The following is a 25,671-nucleotide window of genomic DNA, read 5'->3' on the forward strand; positions in this document are numbered from 1 at the left end:
TGCCAGCAGGAGATGCCTGGAGGGAGATCACAGCAAAGGGGTCAGCAAAGCTGCATCTGAAGAGCAGCAAAAAGGGCTTCCAGCCAGTAAGCCAGCATCATCAGGGGCCTGACTGAAATGCCTCCATGCCAGTGCATGTAGTAAAACCAAGAGGAGTTGGAGATGCATTCGCACCTGAGGAGCTGTGATATCATTGGCGTCATGGAGGTGTGGTGAGAAGCCTCCTGTGATTGGAATGTTGGAATGGAAAGATACAGGATCTTCAGGAAACACAGGCTGCGGACACAAGGAGGGGGTGTTGCGCTGTATGTCAGTGCCCACCTGGAGTGTGCAGAGCTTTGCCTGGGGATGGATGAGGAGCCAACTGAGAGCTTATGGATCAGTATTAAAGGGAGTGCAGGGACGGGAAATTACAGTGGGGGTCTGCTACAGGCCACCCAACCAGGAAGACCGAGTAGATGAGGCCCTCTATAGAGCGAATGGAGCAGCCTCAGATTGGCAGGCCCTGGCCTTCATGGGACACTTGAAACACACTGATACCTGTTGAAGGGACAGTACAGCAGAGCACAAGCAATCCAGGAGGTTCCTGAAAATCCCTTTCTTCTGTAATGAAAATGGAGACCTGCTTACTTGGGACATGGAGAAGGCCAATGCACTTGGGGACTTGTTTTGCATTGGTCTTCACCAGCAAAAGTGCCGGCCGCTGCCCAGTCACAGAAGGCATGGCAGGGACTGGGAGAGTGAGGAACTGCCTGCAGTAGGAGAGGATCAGGTGGGAGACCGTCTGAGCAACCTGAAGGTGCTCAGGTCCCTGGGACCTGACGAGATGTGTCTGCAGGTCCTGAGGGAGGTGGAGGATGAAGTTGCCAAGCCATTATCCACCATATTTGAGAAGCTGTGGCTGTCTGAAGTTCCTGCTGACTGGAAAAGGGGAAATATAACCCGCTCTTTTTGAGAGAAACAAGGAAGACCCAGGGAACTACAGGCCAGTCAGTCTCACCTCAGTGCCTGGCAAGATCATGGAGCAGACCCCCCTGGAAACTATGCTAAGGCACATGGACAATAAGAAGGTGATTTGCAGCAGCCAGCATGGCTTCACGAAGGGCAAATTGTGCCTGACGAATTTGGCGGCCTTCTACAGTGGGGCCACAGCATTGTAACGATGGGTAAGGGAAGAGTTGATTGTGTCATCCACTTGGGCTTGTGCAAGGCATTTGACACTGTCTCGCATGGCATCCCTGTCTCTAAACAGGAAAGGCATGGATTTGATGGATGGACCTTTCAGTGGACAAAGAATCGGCTGAACAATGGTAGTCAGAGTTGTGGTCAACGGCTGGAGTTCAAGTGGAGTGCTGTGATGAGTTGTGTTCTTTAGGAGTCATCATTGGGACTGGCTGATGTTTAACATCTTTGTCAGTGACATGGATGGTGGGATTGAGCACCCTCAGCAAGTTTGCTGATGACACCAAGCTGTGTAGTGTGGTCAAGTTTCATGGCCAGGGTGACAAGTCTTTGAGCAATCTGGTGAAGTGGAAGGTGTACCTGCGCACAGAAGGGGGCTGGAACTGGATGAACTTTAAGGTCTCTTCCAACCAAACCCATTCCTTGATTTCTCCAAATCCAACCCAAAATACAGCGTACTGCATGATCGCTGCTCCTTGATGAACAGTCTTAACACAAAGGCTTAAAACGTGGCTTTGACTTTTATGTGTGTAAATGCAGGCATCATACGTACAGTGCTTTTTGGTTGTAAGATTCTACAGTGCTTGTGAACTTCAGTGGACAGGGACAAGAACAGCTCGATGTGTCATAAGTTATCTGTGGTTTTTTAGCTTCTGTGCACAGACGTGCATCAGCAGCTTTTTGTTCCAAGAACTCTTTGTAGCCATGTTCTGCTGAAGGCCTAACTTGTGTTCCTGGAAAGTCATGTCCTCTCAGCATCTAGGGCTTTAGGACTAACTGGTACAGTGTCTTGACCTTGTGTTCTCTATGCTTGTCACAGTGATTCTTGTTGACAGAATTTGTTCTTTGTCCTGTTTCCTGAAAGGGAAACATAGTAGTCTCTGCTAGTCACAAATAAACATGTGTCCTGTGTTGGAGTCAACTAGAAACATTGAAATGTTTCTTGCTTCCTTTGATATGGAAAACTACTATAGTAGTTATTGTTGAGTGTGGGTTATTTTGCTTTGTAAAAATAACAATAACTTTTTCTTCATGCTATGTGTATTTTTCTCATCATGTTCTTTTCAGGACACACAGGATGAAACAGCTGTACTTTGGCTAGATGAAATTCAGGAGGGGATTCATAGGGCTAACAAGGACACGGAGGAGTCTGAGAGATGTAAGTATTGTTGCACAATACTGCAATTAATCCCCATTATCGACCAAATGCTGGTTACTTAAGGAAAGGTTGCGAGCTAGAAATGTCATGTAAACCTGTCAAAGGAGATCAAAGGCACTTAGGTTCTCCTGGTTTAGCAGTTCTTGTTTGAAGAGTGAATGTCACATTCTTCAAATATTAAATTTCTTATCTTTTGGGGGGAGGGATATGCTATTTTTCTAGCTTTGCATATGACAGTGTTACCAGACAAATCTCTGTCAAATAATTGTATGTGACTGTGGGTGGATAGTTAGTTATGAGAAAGTTCACCATTTAAATAGTGTTTTCTGGTGTGAATTATATTTTGTTTGTGTGGCATCCTTTTATTTTGGTTCTATTAAGTATTTCTAGACTACCTCACATCTTGAATATAGACAATATTAAACATCAGTGATATCCACCTTTGCTTCCTAGCACAGTTTGCATGTGGACTGGCCCACCCATTGTTACATCCCAGTCTTTGTAATGGTGTCGTTTCTTTCTCTAGAATCAGTGAAGTAGTTACTGCTCTTTGCTTTACTTGCGGCTGTTGGGGTTTGTTTGCCGTTTTGTTTTCCTGGCAGAAGCTTTCTCTTTAACAAAACATGAGAGTTTTTAGAGTCGTTTTGTGATACTCTAATGGCCTTTTGTCTGCATAGGCTGTTCATTTTGCTGGGTCACGTATTTCAGAGAGCTCATTTTTAATATTTTTTTTTAAATATTGCATTGTTCTTTTTACATTTGCTCTAAATCTCTTTAATTTTCCATTATACTCAACATTGGCACCTGTCCGCTTGTTTTGCTTTAATACAGTGCATATGGTTGGACGCTTCTTACTTAAGAGGCCTTTCTCTGTACTACTGCAAGTTGCCGGATTGTGTGGATTGTGTTTGTATTTATATACACTTAAAATATTTCTGTATATACTTACAGTTGATGCGTGTGTATGTGTTCATGTTGCCTTACTTGGTATTGTTGTTCTGTGTTGCTATGCATCACTGAGCCTCTGAATGCCAGGTTAACCTGCTTCCTTATGTTATCAAAGTCTCCTTAGGAATTCTGGCCATTAATGAAGCAGTAGGCTATGGTGATGTTAGCCAGACTCTCAGTGCCTTGCGTTCCCTGGATGTTGGGCTATATGGAGTCACTCCAGAATGTGCTGAGACGTATCAGCGAGAGCTATCAGAAGTCAAGAGAAGAAAAATGGTAGCAGGTAAACCACAAGTAGCTGTTACTGAAATAATTTCAAGATTATTGCATGTGGAATCAGAACCAGGGGTAAAAAAAAAAACGCCTCTGGGAAGAAGTCTTGTGTTACAGGTGGCAATTGTAGATGCTTTGTGTACTAAGGTTAAAAGGCAAAAAAAGGTGAATAGTAGAACATTCTCCACTAGTAGAATTTTGTTTCAGTAGCTCTCATATGAGGGAGGTCATTAGGGACTCTGAAACCTTCCTTCTCTTGCATGGAGGAAGGAGCATCTCTATATGTGGATTTCCTAGTTATAGTGTTTGTATGCAGGAAAGATAAGACGTGTCGGGTTTTGAGACTTAAACTGCAGTTTCTGCTCTTAGGGGGCAACGGCAGTGAATGGGTGAAACACTGGGTGAGAGGAGGCTATCATTATTATCATAACCTGCGGACCAAAGAGGGAGGATGGGATGAACCAGCAGAATTTGTGCAAAATGACACACAGCTGTCACGGGAGGAGATACAGGTAGGGTAGATAATACATGCTCGTTTTCTGAAAAGTTGATGTCCCTACCATTCCCATCCTTAATGCACTTCTAAGAGAGAATGTTTCAACACCATAGTCATGTTAACAAACTTAGTGATTCATTTATTTCACTGAGCATTATCATATTATGTGCGTTAAAACTCCTTGTCCCATTTCAGAAAAATTTCTCCTGCTGGTAAAAGGGTACAAGACCATGGTGGTGCTGCTTATTGAAAGGTAGCCTTGAAGTTTCTCTTAAGCATAAGACGGAAAGCTGATGCAACATCTTGTTTCTCGTATCTCCACTGGGTGATGTGCTTTAGTGTGAGATGTCCCTGCCCATGGCAGGGGAGTTGGAACTAGATCATCTTAAGGTCCTTTCCAACCCTAACTATTTTATGATTCTATAAATTAATCCAGAGCACCATATCTGGAGTCACTGCAGCATATAACCGAGAGCAGTTGTGGCTGGCCAATGAGAACCTGATAACAAAACTTCAGGCTTGCTGCCGAGGATACCTTGTTCGCCAGGAATTCAACTCAAGAATGAATTTTTTGAAGAAGCAGGTCCCAGCTATCACTTGCATTCAGGTAGTGATATCCTTTGGTTATGTTAGAAGCTTGTTCTCTGCAGTTGTTTTCTACACACAAACTTACTGGCAGTTTGTGATCAATTCAAACAGTTAAAGCACACGGTTTGTCTTTGCCTCAATTTGCAAATTATCTAAAGGCATTTCCTTTTACCAAGGAGTTTTTGTATATTATTTACTTTTCGATGTAATACTTAATCAGTCTTCTGAGGCAGAATTAGAGAGAAAAACAACATACTTGAGGAAGATTTACTTACCATTTTATTATCAGATTCTGTGTTTTGGGAATAAGGCAATATGAAGTGTGTTGTATGTCTTTGTGTGATAATACTGTGTGATAAATTACTGCTGTGATTCCTCATGAATTGAAGACAAATAACATGGTTTTCTGTATTCCTGAGTAAGATTATTCTTCTCTTCAAATTTGTCCAGGGATTTGGAGGATTGAGTACCTAAAAGAAATGGTGGGAAAATTCAGCACAAGGTTGGATGCATTTACAGGAGAACAATTAAAAAATCTTTCTCTGGTGTTGTAAATGAAATGTGTGCAAGTGGAATCCATGCTTTGCACTCTATTACCCCTTTATCGTTTGAGTAGTATATGTGTTTTTTTCTGCCTAAGTAGCATTTGCTCTGCATATATACTGGGGGGAAAACCAAACCACAACCAAACCCGCAAAACCACTCCTGGCTCATTAAGTGTAGTCCAACCCCTTGCCTAACTTCTTTTGCAAGTATTGGTAGCAGTGAGTCTGTTCCCAAGGCTTATAATGATATATCGCTCTTTTCACCAGCAGCAGCATCAAACTCATGATCCCCATGTACAACAGTCAGAAGCTGAGGAGCAAAAAGAAACTCAGATTTGTAATTACTTCTCTTTAATTACAAAAGTAAAGTCAGTGCGCTGATGTTCTGTTTTCAGTCCCAGTGGCGTGGCTACAAGCAGAGGAGGGCATATCAGATCCGTTTGGATTACTTGCAATCACAAACGGACCAAGTAGTGAAGGTAGTGAAAACTCCCTGTTGACCTTTTTGGTAAAACTTTTGGGAAGTGAACTTTTGTAGGAGGGGGTTTTATCTGAGTATCTTGGTTACCCTTCTACAGATTCAGTCAATGACCAGGATGTATCAAGCCAGAAGACGTTACAGAGATCGTCTGCAGTATTTCAGAAACCACGTAAGAGGCTCTCTTGTCAGGTACCAAATTCATTTAACTCTTGTACGATTTCCAGAATGAAGTAGAGTGCTTTTTCTTTTCTTTTTAATCCTAGATAAATGATGTTATAAAAATTCAAGCCTTTATCCGAGCAAACAAAGCACGAGAAGACTACAAAACCCTCAGTGAGTATTGCCTAGAGGATAAAACTTAGGAGCCTCAAATCCCTATATGCAAGGGATGTTGCTAGTGTGATCTATACTATCAAGACAGCTTCAAAGAGTGATTGGGATGAGGTTGATAGGGCAGTGTGGAGTGTAGGTGGTTCTGGATGGTGATGGAAAACCTGATTCCAGCTGCTGCTTTTGCTGCTGACAAACAGAACCATAGTTTTGGAGTTAACTTTGGCTGTGTGGACAATAGCCTGGTAACTGACTTCATTCTTTACCGTGTGCTTCTCTTGTGTTTTATTCAAAAATTCAGAATGTCAGAATCTATTTAGATATGGTGGTGCTTGTTTGCTCCTTGATGTGCTGTTTAAACATGTATTTACTCCTGTTTCCTGTCTCCTGATGTTTTCTTGTCTATTTTTAGTTAATGCCGAAAACCCACCTATGGCTGTGGTTCGGAAATTTGTCCACTTGCTTGATCAGAGTGACCAAGATTTTCAGGAGGAGCTTGAGCTAATGAAACTGCGTGAGGAAGTGGTAACCTTGATCCGATCCAATCAGCAACAGGAAAATGACCTCAACCTCATGGACATCAAAATTGGGCTGCTAGTGAAAAACAAAATTACACTGCAGGTAGGATATGTGCTGATGGGAGGCTGTCTACAGATTGAACTGAGCCCAGTGATGAATACAGCATGGAGAGCTCTTAGCCTTGAATGTAGTTGCTCAGGCCCAGTGGAAAACATTGCCCCAGACTTGAAGATTTTAGTCCCAGTATGTTCACTCCATTCTGCTAATTTAGTATGTATCCCTAGGAGGAAGACTGTAGGAGGAGAAGAAACAAGACCTGAAGCTAAAACAGGCAAACACACACCAGACTGTCTTGACCTAATGAATGCAACAGATTGTGTCTGCATGCTTTTGAGAACTGTTTCATTGCTTCTTTGTAGTTCTTTAGGGGACATGGTGCAAGGCTGCAGTGGAGGGTGATTTTGAAGGCAGGGGATGTGATCATGCTGCTTGGTGTTTATTGTTTAAAGGAAGCCTCCTCTATTACTTGGCTGATGTGATGAATTTCACAAAAAAAAACCCAAACTATTGCTGATGAAGCATTGCCTTTTCTTCAAGCTGAAGTTCTGGTTGGCTTTTATTTTTCATCCTGGGTGGCATTGCACTAGGCTTCTCTCAGTATAAAATCTCAACTTGTATAGTGAAATTAATCTGGAAGGAGGCAGCTTTTGGGCTGGTGCCATAGGTGAAAAGTGCCATTGCTGTTGGAGTATGTAGAGGTAGCAAGCTAGCTGAGTATGAAATGGGATTTTTAGGTTTTAAGCCAAGTTTAAAGGGAAAACATTTTCAAGCATCTTCAGAATGCTGCCAGCTCTGATAGTCACTCTTGGCAGCAGTAACAACCCTTCAAGGGTTTCAGGTGAGTCCAAGAAGTTAGGGACAAAGCAACGCATGTACCTAGAGTCATTGGAGTAATTGCTACTATAGTAAATAATGCTTCACTTTAATAGCCTCACCCATTGCTTGGCCCTGCCTCTCCACATCCAAGACAAGTGTGTTCTCAGATACAACTATTTTCCAGTGTTGTCTGTTTAAAAAATACTTAGGGGTGGAATCTGTCCCTGTTCTTTCTTTCCAGGATGTTGTTTCTCATAGTAAAAAACTTACCAAGAAGAACAAGGAGCAGCTCTCTGACATGATGATGCTGAATAAACAAAGGGGAGGTTTGAAAGCTTTAAGCAAAGAGAAGCGAGAAAAGCTGGAAGCTTATCAGCATCTGTTCTACTTACTTCAGGTAAGCAGCTTCTAATGCTGCTTGGTAACCTCTTGTCATAGTGGCTTGTATGTCTTGGCACAGTCTTTGCTTACATACTATAGTTTTGAGCCACTGTAGTTCTCGGTGATACTGGCCTGTGTGGACATGCACATTAAGCAATTTTTCTTGTTGTTGTAGACTAACCCAACCTACTTGGCCAAGCTGATTTTTCAGATGCCTCAAAATAAATCCACAAAGTTCATGGATTCTGTCATCTTCACACTGTATAACTATGCATCCAATCAAAGAGAGGAATACCTGTTGTTGCGGCTTTTCCAAACAGCATTGCAGGAAGAGATCAAGTACGTGGTAGCATACAGCACATTCTTGCTGTTGAATCAGTTTTGGCAATTTCTTAAATTGAGGCAGTTTTCGCATTATCTATCATGCTGATATGCAGATAATGCTAACTTGTCCCTTCATTGTCCTGTTCCCATTTCATATCTGTTCTTAACATAGTCTGTAAAAGAAGAATCTATTATGTCCATTGAGGATGAGGGCTTTTTACTGCAGTTAAGGTTTCACTGCTCAATAGAGCAGCTACTTTGATGGAAAATCATCCTAAAATTCAGTCTAATCTAAATTCCCCAATGTCTTTTTATGCATACCTCCAGCAAACTGCACACTTAGCCTTTACAAGACAGGGAGAAAGTTAACACTAAGCTTTCTGTATTTCTGAAAGCTGATGAGGAGGCTGAAACTGAAAAACTTTATTGTATGGCATTGTTCAGTCTACTGTCACTGTTAGTACTCTGGCTATCCTTGGGCATGTTTCATTTGATAGGTTGGGCCTTAGAAGTTCAGTGCTCCTTATGATTCAGAGCTGCACAACTTGCTGTGAAGAAGAATGTGCAATAAATTTTTTGAGGAACTAGTCTTTAAGCATTCTTTGGAATGCTTTTTAAGCCTGAAGATGGTATATGCCCTGAAACAGATAACTTCTAAATGATATTTTTTTTTTTCCTAAAATACTTTTTTCCCTTCATGCTTGGAATACTGGTCCAGGAAAATGTAAGCACTTTGTTCATTGCTGCTGTATTCCACGCAGTGGTATACTGGGAGTGGTTTTTGTTGTTGATTGCTTTTTTTTTTTTAAGTACTGGAAGAAACCTACTGGATTTTTTTCTCTTCTCTATATAAAACATGCTGTGTTTCCTTTGTATTTTTGAGCAGGGCATTCAATTAGAATGTACAGTTCCATTTGCAGCAGCTGTCATTGCGATGACTACTGGCAGATGACACTGGAATTCCCAAACAGAGGTCATAAGTTTCTTGCCTTATCTGTCTTGGGAAGTGTTCCAGTATTGTTCTTATACAGTGTTGTAATTCATTGCTGTATTGAGATTTTTAGTACAGATCCGTCATCTGTTTTGTGAGGGTGGTGCTCTTTAACAGTTTGATATATGCCTAAGAATGTATCTAAAGGTGACAGAATTATGTGTAACTCATACTTCATACAGACTCTTTCTTCTTCAGATCAAAAGTAGACCAAATACATGAAATTGTGACTGGGAATCCTACTGTTATTAAAATGGTGGTAAGCTTTAACCGTGGTGCCCGTGGTCAGAATGCCCTGAGGCAGATCCTGGCACCGGTTGTGAAGGAAATCATCGATGACAAATCACTCAATATCAAAACTGATCCCGTGGATATTTACAAGTCTTGGGTTAACCAAATGGAGTCTCAAACTGGCGAGGCCAGGTATAAGAACTGTTCCCACTGTGTTTTTTTCTAAATAATGCTTGGCTGTTTTGCACTACTTGGTTAATAATTTCAAATCATCCTTGGCTTCACTGCTTGTATCTGTCCCAACTGATACTGGCTTTTCCATCTCCTCAAAATGGCTTTCATCCTAGAGTACTAAAGATCATGTTCTGGAGATGGTACTGAGGGTATTGAAAGAGCAGCTCATTAGGGAATGGAAAGATGCTCTCTGGTGTTTATTTGTGTTGACTTGATATTGTTATATATCAGATGCCGTCTAACCTAAAAGAAATCATGGTAAGAAAAGGTATTTGGGAACTGTCAGTCTCTGTTCGTGTCACATATATCCTCTGCAAACTTAGATACTGTTTGCAAGCCAACAAAACTTATTCTGCTGGAGGAGAAGCACGACAGTGCAGTTCTTTTAATTCTAATGTCTTTCAAGTTAGTATCAGCCACTGCTGACAACTGGATTGTGCCAGATGGTTTTGTATCATTCTGGTTTCTTCCAGCACATATGATTTTCAAGAACTTGAGCTTTCTATTATATTCTGTTGTGGTGGTCATTTTAAGCATACTTAAAAAAAAACCCAAACAAAACCAGACCAAGCAACCAGCCAAAATGAGTTTCCCTATTCAAGGCAATTTGCAGTCGTGTCTTGCTCTACACCTCGTTCAGAATTCTGAGTATGTTAAAAACGCAGGCGAATATATGTGTTCAGGCCTTTATATGAGATTTAAGACATGCTTTTATGAGTTATCTGCTTAATTTGTCTATCTTCACTGGAACACTATGCAGTAATTTTGGCTGATGAAGAATACGTAACTACTCATTAGGCACTACTTCCTGCCGATAGCATTTTAAATTGGTTTTCATGGATACTGTTCTAGCTTCTAGCTTGTATCCAAACCTTTATTATCTTGTTGTTCAAATATGTAGCTTGCTTTTTCACTAGTTTATTTGCAGCCTGAAGTACAGCTGCAGCCTGATGCACAACTTTGGCTCTTGTGCATGTGTGCATGCTGTAAAAAGTACAGTTATGAGTTAGCTGGGCCTCTTCTCTCAGTGACTTTTGCAAGGGAGAGTAGAAGTAAAAGCAAGAAGCCTTCAGCTCTTCCAGTGAACTAAAAGGTTGACTGGAGGCAATGCACAGCTCTTGGCAGCCAAGTGAATATAAGCTTGTTTCCACGTTGAGCTAGGAATTCTTGAAGAATTCTTGAATTCTTGAGCTAGAAATTCTTGAAGTATGCTAGACTGAGGAATGCTTGCCTTCACATGTTTAACTTTTTCAAATAGCAAACTGCCATATGATGTTACACCTGAACAAGCTCTAAATCATGAAGAGGTGAGGAAGCGCCTGGATGTCTCAATCAGAAACATGAGGACAGTGACAGACAAGTTCCTGTCTGCTATTGTTATTTCAGTGGACAAAATCCCGTGAGTCTGTAACACAGTATTATCTCTGAGAAGTTGGTGGTGGGTTCATTCTTTTAGCAGTCGTATTTGACCTTTTCTTTGCCCTTTTCTCTCAAAGTTATGGAATGCGTTTCATTGCCAAGGTACTAAAAGACTCCCTGCATGAGAAGTTTCCTGATGCTGGCGAGGATGAGCTTCTGAAGGTGAGGCTCTGAACACCTTTGTGAGTAATTGTCAGCCAGATTGGCTGTGGTGAGCATATTAGCTGTATGTTTGGAGAGGAGCGCATGTAGACTTGTATGAAGTTTATCTGCAGCTAGAAAATGTTTCACTTTGGGCTTTTGATTTTTAGCTTCATACATGTCATCTGAGACATAATGCATTGTTAGGAGGAGGTATCCTGTTGTTGTTTCTTTGCTTTTAATATCTTGGGCATTTGGTTGTTCAGGTTTCTAGACTTGGGGTACTCTTGCTCCTAGAAAGTAAACCTTGGTTTTGCTGATATGGTCACAGCCAGCTGTTCATTTCTTAAAGAGACAGTGTCAAGCTAAAAAGGCTGTATGCAAAATCTTGATATTCCAAATTCCCTTGGCTGTAATACTCTAGGATATTTTGACAGCAACATGTAGAGAGGTATTTCCCATGATGTCTAGTTAGTTTTGTATTTTGCATTCCATTAGGTTTGCAGACCTAAAGGATCTCTAACTATTCTACGATTCTAATAGTAGGCACTCTCAGATGAGTATAACTTTGGGGTTTTCATTGAAATTTCTTCGGGTTTATGGCTTTTGGTAATTGTGAAGGCCTTTATATTAATGAATGATTTGTTTGTTAATAAAATTTTGGATTTCAGAGTACTTGGCACTGTCTCTTTAAACTTCTCTGCCTCAGCTTCATTGCAAAATAATTACCAATCTGAATGCTGTTTTCTTCTCTCTTCTAGTTCTGTGCTTTCCCATTCTGAGACACCGATTCTTTCTATGCAGGTGAATTAATTTCTTCCATCTGTAAATTTAGGTGGAAAGCTGCGGTTTTTTGCTAATCTTTGTGGAAACAGTGTGTAACTGTCCACCTGAAAGTCAAAGCTGCAGTTGTATGCAGTGACTACTTTAGATTTTGATCTTTTTTTCTTTCCTTTTTTTTTTTTTGCAATCAAAGCTGCCCGTGTGGGTACCCATTTACTGTTCTCCCCTGAACCTTTGAAAGTTTTGAATAGTTTTTTGCACAATGTGTTTTCTTATTACTGGCAGTAAACAGCTTTGACTGTTGTGCCATGACATAATCTGTGAGAGTAGAGCAGGGGCTTGCATGAAACAAAACATGACCTCAATGAAAGCAGTTAATAACTTCTGGGGCTGCTCAGAAATGGCTAGATTTTTTCGCTCTGTTTTTCAGCTATTTGTTCAGACCCTGATCTCTTCTGTGCGTTTAAGTTGCGTGGCAAGCAGGCAAAGCAGAGATTCAGTGACCAGGTCCTCTGCAAATTTCTGTGAACCACCAGAAAATACTAGAGCATGTGATGTGAGAGCTGTCTTTACATCAGCATGTTGGGTTAATTTCTTTTCATTGCTGGAATTACTGTTGGCAAAATATCAAGTACAGGTCAGAAGTATATTTGTGAGCATATGGATAATGTGACATCTTTATTTTTGGTTCCTTGAAGTTTATTGCTGCTCACATTTGGCTACGTAAATTGGATTTTGAAGCATCAGATTCTGTTTGTCTTCTGTGCTTCTGATTTTCTTACCTCTGGGTTATATGGTTTGAGTTACTAACTGGGAGTCTGTGCCTGAAAATGTTCCTGGCTTATCAAAGAATTATTTTGAAAGAGAAAAGGACTTTGGAGAAGGAATGGAAAGTAGTTTCCCTAGTTCAGCTCCTTGGTGTGCCATGCTTCCTCACTGTTTTTGCTTTGTCAGAGTTGGCAGCCAATTCTGCAGGCTTCTCTAAGAATCAGCTCTTGTTCTTGAACCAGCTATTGTTCTCGTTCTTCTATCCTATGGTTGTTCAGCTCTCTGTTAGAATAACTCAGTTATGTTTAATTCCCCTGATAGTTTCATGCTCATATGGGCAGTCCATTGGTAGGTTTGTAATGTCTTGTGTCCGTACATTTTTCTTTTAATAAGTTGAAGTTTTAAATCTTTATGCATAGGATTTATACACAGGAGTATCTGCTGCTGTGTTGTCCTTCGACTAGTAGTGCTCAGTCTTCCCTCTTGGTGTTGACTGTTTGACCATCCTTTTGAGTCTTAATGCTTTGGTTTTGTTGTTTTGTTGTGGTTTTTTTTAGATTTTATTTATTTATTTTGACACTAGATTCTTTGGGACAGTGTGTGCTTATACACAGCAACACAGCAGAACCTTTACCCTGGAAGAGGTCTCTGGCTTCCAAGAAAACAATTTATCAGAGTAGTTTAAATAAAATTCAGTTGGGTCCTATACCGTTGTTTCTTAAAGTGTTTCTTCTCTACTCAACTTTTCCCAGATTGTTGGCAACTTGCTCTATTACCGCTACATGAATCCAGCCATCGTCGCACCAGATGCATTTGACATCATCGATCTTTCAGCTGGAGGTCAGCTGACTACCGATCAACGCAGAAACCTCGGTTCCATTGCAAAGATGTTGCAGCATGCTGCGTCCAATAAGATGTTCATGGGAGATAATGCACACCTCAGCGTTATTAATGAATACCTGTTGCAGTCATATCAAAAATTCAGGTAGAAGACCTTAGCTAATTAAGTTGAGAAGTTTGGCAGAGGGAAAAATTGCAAGTAAAAAGGGATTATTATACATTTTAAGTATTATAAATCTAAGAGATTTTACTCCAAAGTGGCATAAACATCAGTGACAAAGGCAGATAAAATGTGCCTGGGATTTATGAATGATACGTTGTATGTTAGTGAGATTGAGAAGTCAAGTATTTTGACTTGGGAGTTTCCAGAATAAAGGTTGGTTTTGCACGTGCTTATTGTAATACTTAAATGTGGGCAGCTAGACTGGACATAAACTATTCTGTCCCATATGAATCCTGGCTTCTCATGAAAACCCAGTGTTGCTGAAGAATGAAGCAGTTGGGCATTTAGATGTTCATATAGCTGAAGTAAGCTTTTGTTCAAAAATTGTCATCATATGCCTCATGTTTTGGAAGAAAAGTAGAGATTGCTGGGAGCAAGGGGTGTTACTGCACTGCGGGCAGGAAGATGTGTGAACAAGCTCACCAGAGCCATAGACCAGTTCTGTGAATGCTGAAAATGAGCTGGTGTCAATGAGCCAGCCAGTATCAGCAATTTAATTTACTATGTTATTTCTGATGTGTTAGACTAGAGCTGACAAACTATAGTATGTGGTAATGTGCCGTAAAGAGAGACTACACTTGGGATTTTCAGAGGGAGTTAATGTTCTTGATGCATCACATGACACTCAGGCTCATACTGGTTCTTCTTTTCTCCTCCTCTTTTCTGAAGGCGTTTTTTTCAGTCTGCCTGTGAGGTTCCAGAATTGCAGGATAAATTTAATATTGATGAATATTCTGACTTGGTGACTCTCACTAAACCAGTTATTTATATTTCTATTGGTGAAATCATCAATACGCACACTGTAAGTATACAGTTGGTCCTTATATAAGTGGTCACAGTTGCTCTGAAAATGCTGCTTCTGGCTGAAATGCTAAGTTACCAAATACAAGGCAAAAAGTTATCTTTCGAGCATAGTGTGCAAAAGCTTGTTGGTTTATAGAATTAAGTAATTTGCTTGTGGCTTCTCTAAGTTTCATTTTAAAGTATTTGAGTATGTGATATTGGCATAGCTTTGAATGTTGATATTGCTGCTTTGAAGTTCAGTGAAATAAGATCTTTTCTAAAAGATACCAGCTCAAAGTAATGTTATTTTACCGTGTAGAAAAGGATGTACAGTTAACAATGTAAGTGTTCTTTTATGTTCATTTAGTTGCTCTTAGACCATCAAGATGCGATTGCTCCTGAGCACAATGATCCAATTCATGAGCTGCTGGACGATCTCGGAGAGGTTCCTACAATTGAGTCCTTAATAGGTGGTCTAGTTTATTGTACTTCAGCATATGTAATATTACCTTAAATGATTTGAAGTGCAGTAAAGAAACTATGTAAGGGATCATCACAGGTCATTGGGAGGATGTGCTCTGAAAAGCAGCAGTAGATTTGTTGTAGTGTATGCCCTCTGACTGTGGAATTTGTTACCCTGAAAAAAGTGGGGATTCTTTGTCTTCTCCCCATGCCCCTCACCTCACCCCACTCCAGAATTTTCTTGAAGATGGATGGATATTTTGACATGTTTTCTTCATTCTGGTATGCTGGAGCCTTTTCTGCTTGTGTGTGTGTCCCAGCTTGTTTGAAAAGGTCTGTCCTCTGTTGTGGAGATCTTTTGGAGTGGTAATAAGTGTATTAAATGGTGTGTGTCCCTATAGGGATTGTTGGTATATGGACAAATACCTTTTTTCCCCCTCCTTCAAAGTTTGTTTTTCTATACAGTAAGAACTTTATCCTCGTGTAGCTGGGGGAGGAAGTAACTGACTTCACTAATCTCTGGAAGTTTTCTAAACACCTGAGCCATTGTTCACTGAGCCAGCAAACACTGGAAAATTGCACAAGCCTTTATCATTTCTTGGTTTCTATGTAGCAGCTATTTATAAACTGCAGAATCTGGGGTGGGGGAGGGTGGTGGTAAGAGTTTTTTGAGAGGATGCTTCGGCAGCAAAATACATATCTTGAAATTGTCTGAGATAGATTGGAAGCTTTTAAGGGAGTGATTGCTAGCATGCTTTCTTCAAAGTACTTGGAAAGAACAGAACATGAGAAGTGTTATCTGATTGAATCTACTAGACCTTGAGTTTAACTAGTACTTACCCTCGTTCCCCATTTCGTTTCTTCTGTATGTATTGTGTTGATGTGGTTAATACATCAGAGTTTAATCTTCCTGCAGCCCTTTAAAAAAGAGGCAGGAGGGGAAGCATCCTAACAGCTGTTCTGATGAAAGTTCAGAACAATTAGGGGAAGAAAATTTCCTTTTGACTAGATAGCTTACTCTGTTTAATAGAAGGTGACAAGCTTAGTTGCCAACAAGGGCTTCACTCTTAGCTTGGAAAATTCATTCTAATGAGGACATGGTCATAGAGGCATGGTCATGTTTTTATTTATAAAGTATTTTTGACAGGTCAGCTACTTTTTTCAGTAGAGTGAAATGCTGAAATACAGTGTGGAATGCACGGATGTCTTTAAGGCATACAAGCTAGTGATTTTGTTGTGCCTTTCTGGCCACTGTATTCTTTCAGGTTTGTGAAGAAAAAGTTTGCAACATACTCAAGATGATGATTTTCAAATTTGGTGTTGGCTTTTAAAGCATCCTTTTGAAAGTAGGAAACTGTAGTTTTCCTGTGATCTGTTATGATGGGAAAAATCACAAATCTCTTGTAGTCAATGATGTAAAAAATACAATTTAATCTATAAACTCTTTCTGCTTGGCAGGAGAAGGGTCTGGCAACGTTAATGACCCCAGCAGGGAAATGCTAGCAAAGACTGAGGTTTCTCTTACACTCACCAATAAATTTGATGTTCCTGGTGATGAGAATGCAGAGATGGATGCGAGGACTATTCTGTTGAAGTAAGTAAGGAGTAACTGTCTGGTCTCTCAAGAGAATGAGGAACCTGAATTTTCACAGTTAATTTGCATGTGAAAATAAGCAAGTGTAATTTAAACAAATGTGGGACTTTTCCTCCACGTACACTGAGCTTTCAGTGCTGCAGCTGTCAAATTTGTTCCTGTTAGTTCTTCATCACTGTTAAATTTGTCATTCTTTAAAAGTCTGTTTTGGACGGTTCTGAAGGGGGAAATTTCCTAGATGCGAGAGAGTGACAGCAGCAGTTGGATTTGCCTGCTTGTGAATAATTTGTAAATACCATCTTAAATAATCCATATTGATCCTCACAATGGAGTTTTAACTCTCAGGTCTATTAATGTAAAACTTAGATGATTCAGTCTTTGTGTTGCTTATATAATGTCCTGTGCAATGTTTTCAATAGAATACATGCAATATATGGGAAAGTTAAGGGTAAGTAAATGTCTCATATATGTGAATAACACTCTGCTGCTAAGTTTGCTAGCTCCTGCAGCATTAATTTCTTTATGCTGTTGCTGCTCTTGGTTTATGATGTGGTCTCCTTCGCTCTGCACTTGCTGTCCTTCAAACCTCTTAATAGATGAAAATAATGTTTTTGAAAATAGATGTGTTATTAGACTAATACCTATTAGCCCTGACAGAACTCAGTCTAAGCAGGGACATTAAGGGCAACAGGAAAACTTCTGTAGATACACTGGGGATAAAAGAAAGATGAGGGAATTGTGAGCACACAAGTCCATAAGGACACAGGAGACCTGGTTACCTGGGACATAGAGAAGGCCAATGCACTTGGGGACTTGTTTTGCATTGGTCTTCACCAGCAAAAGTGCCGGCCGCTGCCCAGTCACAGAAGGCATGGCAGGGACTGGGAGAGTGAGGAACTGCCTGCAGTAGGAGAGGATCAGGTGGGAGACCGTCTGAGCAACCTGAAGGTGCTCAGGTCCCTGGGACCTGACGAGATGTGTCTGCAGGTCCTGAGGGAGGTGGAGGATGAAGTTGCCAAGCCATTATCCACCATATTTGAGAAGCTGTGGCTGTCTGAAGTTCCTGCTGACTGGAAAAGGGGAAATATAACCCGCTCTTTTTGAGAGAAACAAGGAAGACCCAGGGAACTATAGGCCAGTCAGTCTCACCTCAGTGCCTGGCAAGATCATGGAGCAGATCCCCCTGGAAGCTATGCTAAGGCACATGGACAATAAGAAGGTGATTTGCAACAGCCAGCTTCACGAAGGGCAAATTGTGCCTGACGAATTTGGCGGCCTTCTACAGTGGGGCCACAGCATTGTAACGATGGATAAGGGAAGAGTTGATTGTGTCATCCACTTGGGCTTGTGCAAGGCATTTGACACTGTCTCGCATGGCATCCCTGTCTCTAAACAGGAAAGGCATGGATTTGATGGATGGACCTGCTTTACCTTTCACCTTGGAATTGCTGTTTCTGTGGTCCACATGGCAGTACTGGGGCTGCCTTGGAATATATGGGGTGACATACTTGTTGTTTGACAGGGCACTGGGGAGCAAATCCTGTGTATTATGTAGATGAACCTTTTAGGGGACCTGTTTCTCAGAAACTGTCAAAGTAAAGTGCTTCTCGGGGATCTGGTTTGGTCTAGCCTATGGCACGTAAGTGTGCATCCAGTGATAATCTGACTTTAGGTAAACTGGTAATGTTGGTATTATTTGAAGAACAGAACAGTATTTAAAGTCTTTTAGTTTAAAGCTTTTTCTCCTATTCTCCTTGATTTCTTTGCAGCACAAAACGTTTAATCGTTGATGTAATCCGCTTCCAACCAGGGGAGACGCTGACTGAAATCTTGGGAACTCCAGCTACCTCAGAGCAAGTATGAAGTTGTTTACCTGCATTCTCTTTAGATTAGGAGATAGTCATCTGTCCAGATACATGTGGGTGTTAGGAATCTGCATTTATGTATTACAGTGAAGCTGACTCCACTGATGTTGAAGCGAAGTGTAGCAATAATGAGGGAATACAATGGACATAAATTGTATGTCTGAACCTTACCTCTCTGGTAGTTTCTAGAAACTGTTTATCTAGACAGCTGTTTTAAATGGCAGGTAGGCTTCTGCTCTTCCTGTACATGGAATGTGCTCTTCGAACATGGATTCAATGAAGTCATTATGGAAATGACCAAGCAAAATTCCTATTATATATTGTGCTGGAGGTCAGAAAAATCTGTTTCTAGTTCTTTGTCACGTTAAAATTGATCTGCTTATGAACTTGTAGTTTCTTTGCTCTCTTTTTCTAGGAAGCGGAGCATCAGAGGGCGATGCAGAAACGGGCCATTCGTGATGCTAAAGCTCCTGATAAGATGAAAAAAACTCTGTCTGTGAAGGAAGATGGCAACTTAAATCTTCAAGGAAAGAAAGATAAAATTAAGACAGGCCTGAAGAAATTGACAGAACTGGGGACCGTAAATGCTAAAAATAAATACCAGGAACTAATCAATGACATTGCAAAGGTATTCCCATTTGTGGTTTCCTAGTGGTCACAGTGAAGTTTTCCCACAGTTTGCAGTGTTGTGAAACTGGCATTGAGTTTTCAGGAGAAGTTCTGTAGTAGTAATTTAGAGGCGTGAAGCCTCTACCTTTTGCCACAGTGTTCCCACTTCTTGGCATTTGGAAGTCCTTTATATTTATAGGATGTTTGAGTTTTCTAAACTGATTGTGTTGCCAGAATCTCAGGCACCTTAAGAAAAAGTTTCCTGGCTTGGAGAGGAAGTCCTGGTGTGACTTTTTTTTTTTTTTTGTTGTTCCGTTCAAGTAATTTAAACAGGGTCTCTGCGTACTTCTTCACACAAGGAAGTTTTGCCTAAAAAGATGCTGTAACTGTCACCGTAGCGGCATACAACAGTATTAGATCACTTTTGTGATTTTCTATCAGATCCCTCTTTTATCTTTTAGGTGTTTAAATAAAAATAACAGTGTATTTTATATCACATGTTTACCAAAAAACTATTTGGGAAATGTTGTATGTGTGAAGTGAATAAACATCACCTCTGCAGATCCACTTACAATTAATTGTACTGTCATTAACTCACTATTTTCGGATTTTGGATACATACTGACTTCAGCACATGATGTATTTGTTCCTGTGTTAAGGTAATGTACATCTACAGGTGCCTGACTAGTAAAGAAAGATAAGAAAGTCTGTGCACTTCTGTGATTTATAAGATACTTTTCCTACCCAGAGGTGGCAAAAATTGCTTCCTTCCTTTAAATCACGTACTGTTGGTGCCCACTCTAGTCATTGTAACTAGGACAGCATTGGAGTTTGAGAAAGCAACAAAAAGTTCAAATAAACTGCTTGTATACTTGGTTAGTTCCAAAAATAGTCAACGCAGAGAAGTGGTGACAGTTCAACTGGGGCAAATGCAACTGAGAGCTCCATCTTGTAGCATGAAGCAAGACTAAGCAATTAGGCGGTGTGTTTCAGACAGTCTTGGTTGTGGGCTTGAGCAACTGGAGAGTTCAAATGACTGTTAAGTCTCTGCTCGTCTTTGTGGTGTAGGATATCCGAAATCAGCGTAGATACCGTCAGAGAAGAAAGGCAGAGCTGGTGAAACTGCAGCAGACATACAGTGCCTTGAACTCCAAAGCTACTTTTTATGGGGAACAAGTGGATTATTACAAAAGCTACATCAAAACCTGCTTGGATAACCTGGCCAGCAAGGGCAAGTAAGTGTCTCGGAAACCATGCTGTGGTTATAGAAGTGCTTTCTGCAGGAAACACATGTAGGTTGTTGCTAGGAAGAATTATAATGCCATCTGCTCAAAGGATCTTTGCCAAGCTCTTTGCTGCAGTGATAGTTATAGGGAAAGGGTCTTGGCAGTGCTGGACAAATACGGGTGGAGGGCAGTGCCTGAATGGGGTCAGAAAGACATACTTGCAAGCATTTTGATCCCTCTGGGAGAGGGGAGTGTAGAGTGTCCAGAGGGAATGAAGCAGATGGTTCAGATAATGCATGTGCTGCTCAGTCAGTCTGTCCTGTCGTCATGTAGGAAGAGAATAAAAATGACAGTTACTACAAGGAAATCATTGGTTGCTAATTGTTCTTTTTGTCCCAAAAAGGTGGGGGGAGGAGGTGAGGGGGAAGTACAGGTGCAGAAGGGAAGAAGCATCCTCCTCCCCAGGGGGATCTGGGAAGAGCAGCTGCCAGTGGAAACTAAGGCAGGAAAGCTGTAGAGTAATCTCAGACTTCTGCATTTCAGTTGTCACCAAATCCCCTTTTGCCTAATGATAGGTGGTACTGCTTTTTGTGAAGTACCATGTGGTTATATTTGGGGGGCGAGGAAAGGGGTTGGTGTTTTTATCAGCTGTGTTAGTCACCATTGATCAGCTATACTGGTTCTATCCTCTCATCCAAATAGATTAAATGTTTGCTGTCTAAAATCTCTTCACTTGTTTGACTGATAGTCTTGGGGTTTTTGGTTTCTTTTGGTTTTGATTTTTTTTTTTTTTTTTTTGGCTGGTTTGGTTTTTCCAGAGTTTCTAAGAAGCCTCGGGAAATGAAAGGCAAAAACAGTAAAAAGATTTCTCTAAAATACACAGCAGCTCGACTTCATGAGAAGGGAGTGCTTTTGGAGATTGAGGACCTGCAAAGTAACCAGTGAGTATCTTTTTAAAACGCTTTAAAGCTGAGTAAGCCTCTCAGAGGAAAATGAGTACATCGAATTCTTGTCTCTTTGAACTGGTTTAGGTGCTGGCCATTGAGAACAGAAGCTCTGAGATATGTTTGAAATTGTGACAGGTTGTCTCGTGGTTTTGTTCCTGGAATTTAGCATTGTTGTAGACTTAGTTACTAAAGCTGAAGAAATTGTTTTAATTGTTTTCTGCAGTCTAGGCTGGCATCCCTCAGGCCAAAGACGCTTTGCTCAGTGATCGCTTTATCGCTTCCCAGTTCTCCCCCCCCCCCCCCCCCCCCCCCCCCCCCCCCTTGTTTGTTTGGTTTTGTTTTGTTTTGTTTTTTCCTCTTTGGTGGTGGAAGCAAAGTGGGGCTTTGGTTGAGAAGTATGGGATTTAAATGTGACATCTTCCTACCTGCCACTTTCCTGCCACCCCCCCAGTCATGAAAGGGCACCTCCTTGGTTGAATTGCTACTATAGTTAATAGCACTCACTGCTGAAAAATCAACTTGATGGTAGCTTTAGTTTGTCCAGCTATAGCTTGCTGACCTTGAGAACTAAGTGTATCTTCTGTGGAATATAAGGAAGTTGCCTGTTTACTAGAATTTTTTTTCATCGTAGGATCATATTTTTGTACATGCACTAAATAAGGCATGGATGTGCAGTACTGAAGTAGGCTGTTTAGACCGCATGGGCTAAATTTCCAACTGTGCGTGCGTGAAGGTGTGATCCACTGGACACAGAATCTGGAAGGCTTCTGTTCATTGTTATATTGAGTCTGGTCAGCTTTTAGACTCTCATTCCCAATGGGAGTATAGAACATAAGAATATAATTCTTAGAAATCTATTTTCACATTTCATCTTGTATATTCTCTCCCTATTTCATTAGGAAATACATGTTCAGTAATGAACTGTGGGTTTTGATTTCTCAAATTTCATAGGTTTAAAAATGTGATATTTGAAATCAGTCCAACAGAAGAAGTAGGAGATTTCGAGATAAAGGCAAAATTCATGGGGGTACAGATGGAAACCTTTATGTTACATTATCAGGTAAGAACTGTCCTATTAGTGGCATGTAAGCTTCACTTGCCAGGCTCTTCATCAAAATAAAAATCACGTTTTCTGCCTGAACAGTCTGAAAAATGCTCTCAAAACCAACTGATCTGTTGCAGGTGAAACAAACAGATGCAACACAGATATGTGGGATTCAGACTACTCTTGTTTCTTTACTAATGAAAGCCTCATTTCAGTCTGTGCTCCTAGTTACATTTGCACACAAAACTAACACATGCATTTTCAACAAGTTTCTGCTACAGCAGAGAGATCAGCTGGGCCTGGGTGCGGTGGCTTCAGCCACATCATGTGTTGGTATTCTTCCTGCCACACTACACTGAACAGTTTCTTCAACTGTGCAGTTCTTGGGAGTCCTCAGCCTTTACTTAGGCCAGGCTACCAAAACAGGCACTGACTGACCTTCTCCCAGATGGTTCCCTGATCCTCTCCCATGCCAGCACTGTTATGCCTGGTGTCTCTGTTTTCTTAATCTACTTTTGCCTTGCATATCCCCTTTCCAGCTTAGGCATTGTTGGGTTTGTTAATTGTGGATGCCGCAGAGGTCTTGTAACAGGTTGTGTGTAGGAGCACCTTGAATTGTTGTTAAGTCTGTGTGACCTAACTGGCTGCTGTGAGGGACAGTTGTCTCACACATGCCATTTGTGTGCTCTCAGGACTCCCCTAGTTCATTCTGGTCCCTACCTGGTCATGAATTTCTTGGTTCATGGGGTACCCATGGTCACTTGCTCTTTGGACACAGGTGTTGCTATACCACTATGCCTTTTTAGCGCTGTTTTTCAGAAAAAGAAGCCAGACTTACACTGGATATTAGGAACAATTTCTTCAATGGGGGGGTGCTAAGACATTGGAACAGGCTGCCCAGGGCAGTGGTGGAATCACTATTCCTGGAAATGTTAAAAAAACCCCAACGTGTAGATGAGGCCCTCAGTGACATGGTTTAGTGATGGCCTTGACAGTGCTGGGGTGATGGTTGGACTTGAACTTAAATGTTTTTTCAACCCAGTTGATTTTATGATTGAGAGGCCAGCGATGAGGAAACTGCCATTGGTCATCCAAGTACAGCATTAATGGTGGCATCAAAAAACTTATATTGCCCTTACCAGAATTTTTACAGAAAGCAGCAGAAATGGCTTTATGATTGTTTACTCTGGTGTCACCCAGGCTGGACAATTGCAGGAGATAGATTTGGATTTTGGATTGCATATAAAGTTTCTCTGCACAACCTGAACGCCGCCTTCAGTGTACATTGTTCCGTAGGGGGCTTGCTGAAAGAAATTCATTGCTGAGATAAATCAGTGCAGGGAGTCCTATTGCTCTGTCAAGTGCATTGCTGACAAGAACAAAGTAACTAAAAATACTCCCTACCGAAACACCCAAGAGACTGAATTGGCATTGTGTACGTAGTGCTAACAGGTGGTGTGACTTTCTCTGCCCCAGGTTGCAGTGCTCCAAACCACCTTGCTGAGACCAGACGCAACTAAGCTTTTTAGAAAGCGACACTGTGGAGTGTTGCAATGTTTCATGGGTAGATAATATAGTTAGACATATAGGAGAACCTTTCTAAATGTTACGACTTTATGGGTATTGTGGAAATGAAAAGCATGGAGATGGCTAGATCTGAAATTGGCCTTTTTAAGAATGGTCTTCTATTTCTGCCCTTTTTTTTTTCTTGTTGTTTGTTTGTTTCTTTAATATAAAACAGATTAAAAATTTAGATCTTGGATGTCTTAGAACTACTTTATTTTTCATGCAGTATGAGTGGATCTTTAATAAATCTCTAGTTTTTTGATCTTATGCCGTATACTTTGTGATACATGTTCCTCAAAAAGCTACTGTTACCAGAGAGTATCGTATTCTCTATAAGCTCTTGAGGATTCCTTGCTCACAAAGGTATTCTCTTTGGCAGGATCTTTTGCAGCTGCAGTACGAAGGCGTTGCAGTCATGAAGTTGTTTGACAGAGCAAAAGTGAATGTCAACCTTCTGATCTTTCTTCTGAATAAGAAATTCTATGGGAAGTAACTGTCCTCTGCCAGCAAGTCTGTGAAAGGGGAGATGAATAGAAATCTGCATGCACAGTTATAGTGTGATGTAGCTATGTATCAGTATATGCAGATGCCATGCTCAAATATATCAGATGTATCACGAAGGAGGACTGAGAACCTCTTGCAAATTAACAACTCTCATTGAGTCTGCAAAGAGTTGGTTTTTTGTTTATTTATAATCTTTAAAGGTCCCCTGAAGAGTAGTTAATTTAGAATGTATTTTTATGTGGTGCTGGGGATTAAACTAATATAAGAGTATACTTAGGGCATATGGATGCTTTATTTGCCTAATAATGTGCTTTGTGAGGTTTGAATTTTTGTTGCCTGTGTGAAGAGAAAGCCAGAACTGTACAGCTGTTGGTTTGCCTCTTCCTGAAAGCAAAAAAGGGCTGTGGATTGTATTTGGACATTATTCTCAACAGTGATGACCAGATTAAGAAATGGTCAAGGCCCATCTTACCCATTGGTTTTGTAGCTTGTGGTGGTGGTGGCCAGTTCACCAGATGGAACCACTGTGGTCTGGGATATCATTAATGGTCATAAATGGTCACTGAATTATTTGTGACTAATTACTATAGCCACATAGAATAACTTTAGCATGTCTTTTTTTCTTGATTTGTTTCTGTTTTATCACACTCATTTACATATGGCCCCTTAAATAGAGGGACCGTGGGATGTATTTACTAGTACTTACGGATGAAAAGAAGCCTTTTGGGGAAGGAAATCTGAAAATTTTAATTTTTTGTGAGACATGTTAACTTTTAATGTTGCTTGTGAAGTATTTGAAATGTAAAAATAACTTCTTTCCAGTTTAGAGCAATGTTCTGTGTATCTGTATCTGATGCAGTATGTTAGGCTCTACCTGCAGGCTTGTCTAAGGAAGAAGACTATTTAAAATAGGTTAGCTTTTATAAAGTTAAACATTTCTAGCTATGCTCAAGTTCCCATATTTTTTACTCCTTTGGTTTTGTTAGGGGTTTTTGTTGGGTTTCCTTCCCCACCATGGGGGTCGTGCTGCCTGTTCAGCTGCATCTAGTAAAAATGGACACTTGCTTTGGTGGTTTCTCCAAGAAAAACTTGACCTTTAACTTCAGCGGCTGCTCCAGCTCTCCACCAATTTATTAAGAGGTGTTTTTTTAAAAATAGAAGGGACGTATCTCTTAATTGCAGATTTGAAGTTACTCACAGGTCACTAGTGTTCTTCAGATTACCGAGTTTAATTGAACCGCTTTATCTCTGCTGTACTCCGTGCTATTTCAGCTTAGCTTTTTTTTTCCTCATTAAAGATACTTGCAGTATTTGAAATGATGACATGCTTCAGGATAA

At 40.7% G+C, this 25,671-nt stretch overlaps 1 protein-coding gene across 2 annotated transcripts in view; it reads left to right on the plus strand.

The window, feature by feature from the left end:
- Positions 1-25,403, plus strand: part of IQGAP1 (IQ motif containing GTPase activating protein 1) — a 65,349-nt gene extending 39,946 nt beyond the window's left edge. For both annotated transcript variants that reach the window (XM_057401354.1, XM_057401353.1), the window contains exons 16-38: positions 2,251-2,341; positions 3,405-3,572; positions 3,932-4,074; positions 4,495-4,665; positions 5,587-5,670; positions 5,770-5,841; positions 5,936-6,005; positions 6,415-6,623; positions 7,639-7,794; positions 7,954-8,117; positions 9,292-9,516; positions 10,817-10,957; positions 11,055-11,139; positions 13,422-13,654; positions 14,402-14,534; positions 14,883-14,985; positions 16,436-16,571; positions 18,341-18,428; positions 18,852-19,064; positions 20,114-20,280; positions 21,090-21,212; positions 22,170-22,278; positions 24,209-25,403. In XM_057401354.1, the coding sequence (XP_057257337.1) occupies positions 2,251-2,341; positions 3,405-3,572; positions 3,932-4,074; positions 4,495-4,665; positions 5,587-5,670; positions 5,770-5,841; positions 5,936-6,005; positions 6,415-6,623; positions 7,639-7,794; positions 7,954-8,117; positions 9,292-9,516; positions 10,817-10,957; positions 11,055-11,139; positions 13,422-13,654; positions 14,402-14,534; positions 14,883-14,985; positions 16,436-16,571; positions 18,341-18,428; positions 18,852-19,064; positions 20,114-20,280; positions 21,090-21,212; positions 22,170-22,278; positions 24,209-24,322 (3,198 nt within the window). In that variant the 3' untranslated portion in view covers positions 24,323-25,403. The remainder of the gene's footprint in view (positions 1-2,250; positions 2,342-3,404; positions 3,573-3,931; positions 4,075-4,494; positions 4,666-5,586; positions 5,671-5,769; positions 5,842-5,935; positions 6,006-6,414; positions 6,624-7,638; positions 7,795-7,953; positions 8,118-9,291; positions 9,517-10,816; positions 10,958-11,054; positions 11,140-13,421; positions 13,655-14,401; positions 14,535-14,882; positions 14,986-16,435; positions 16,572-18,340; positions 18,429-18,851; positions 19,065-20,113; positions 20,281-21,089; positions 21,213-22,169; positions 22,279-24,208) is intronic.
- Positions 25,404-25,671: the final 268 nt, after the last annotated feature.

Source organism: Pezoporus wallicus, unplaced genomic scaffold, assembly GCF_028554395.1.
Source record: "Pezoporus wallicus isolate ANWC-B61680 ecotype Strahan unplaced genomic scaffold, APGP_CSIRO_Pwel_v1 contig_12204, whole genome shotgun sequence".
In the NCBI taxonomy this organism is placed as follows: Eukaryota; Metazoa; Chordata; class Aves; order Psittaciformes; family Psittacidae; genus Pezoporus; species Pezoporus wallicus.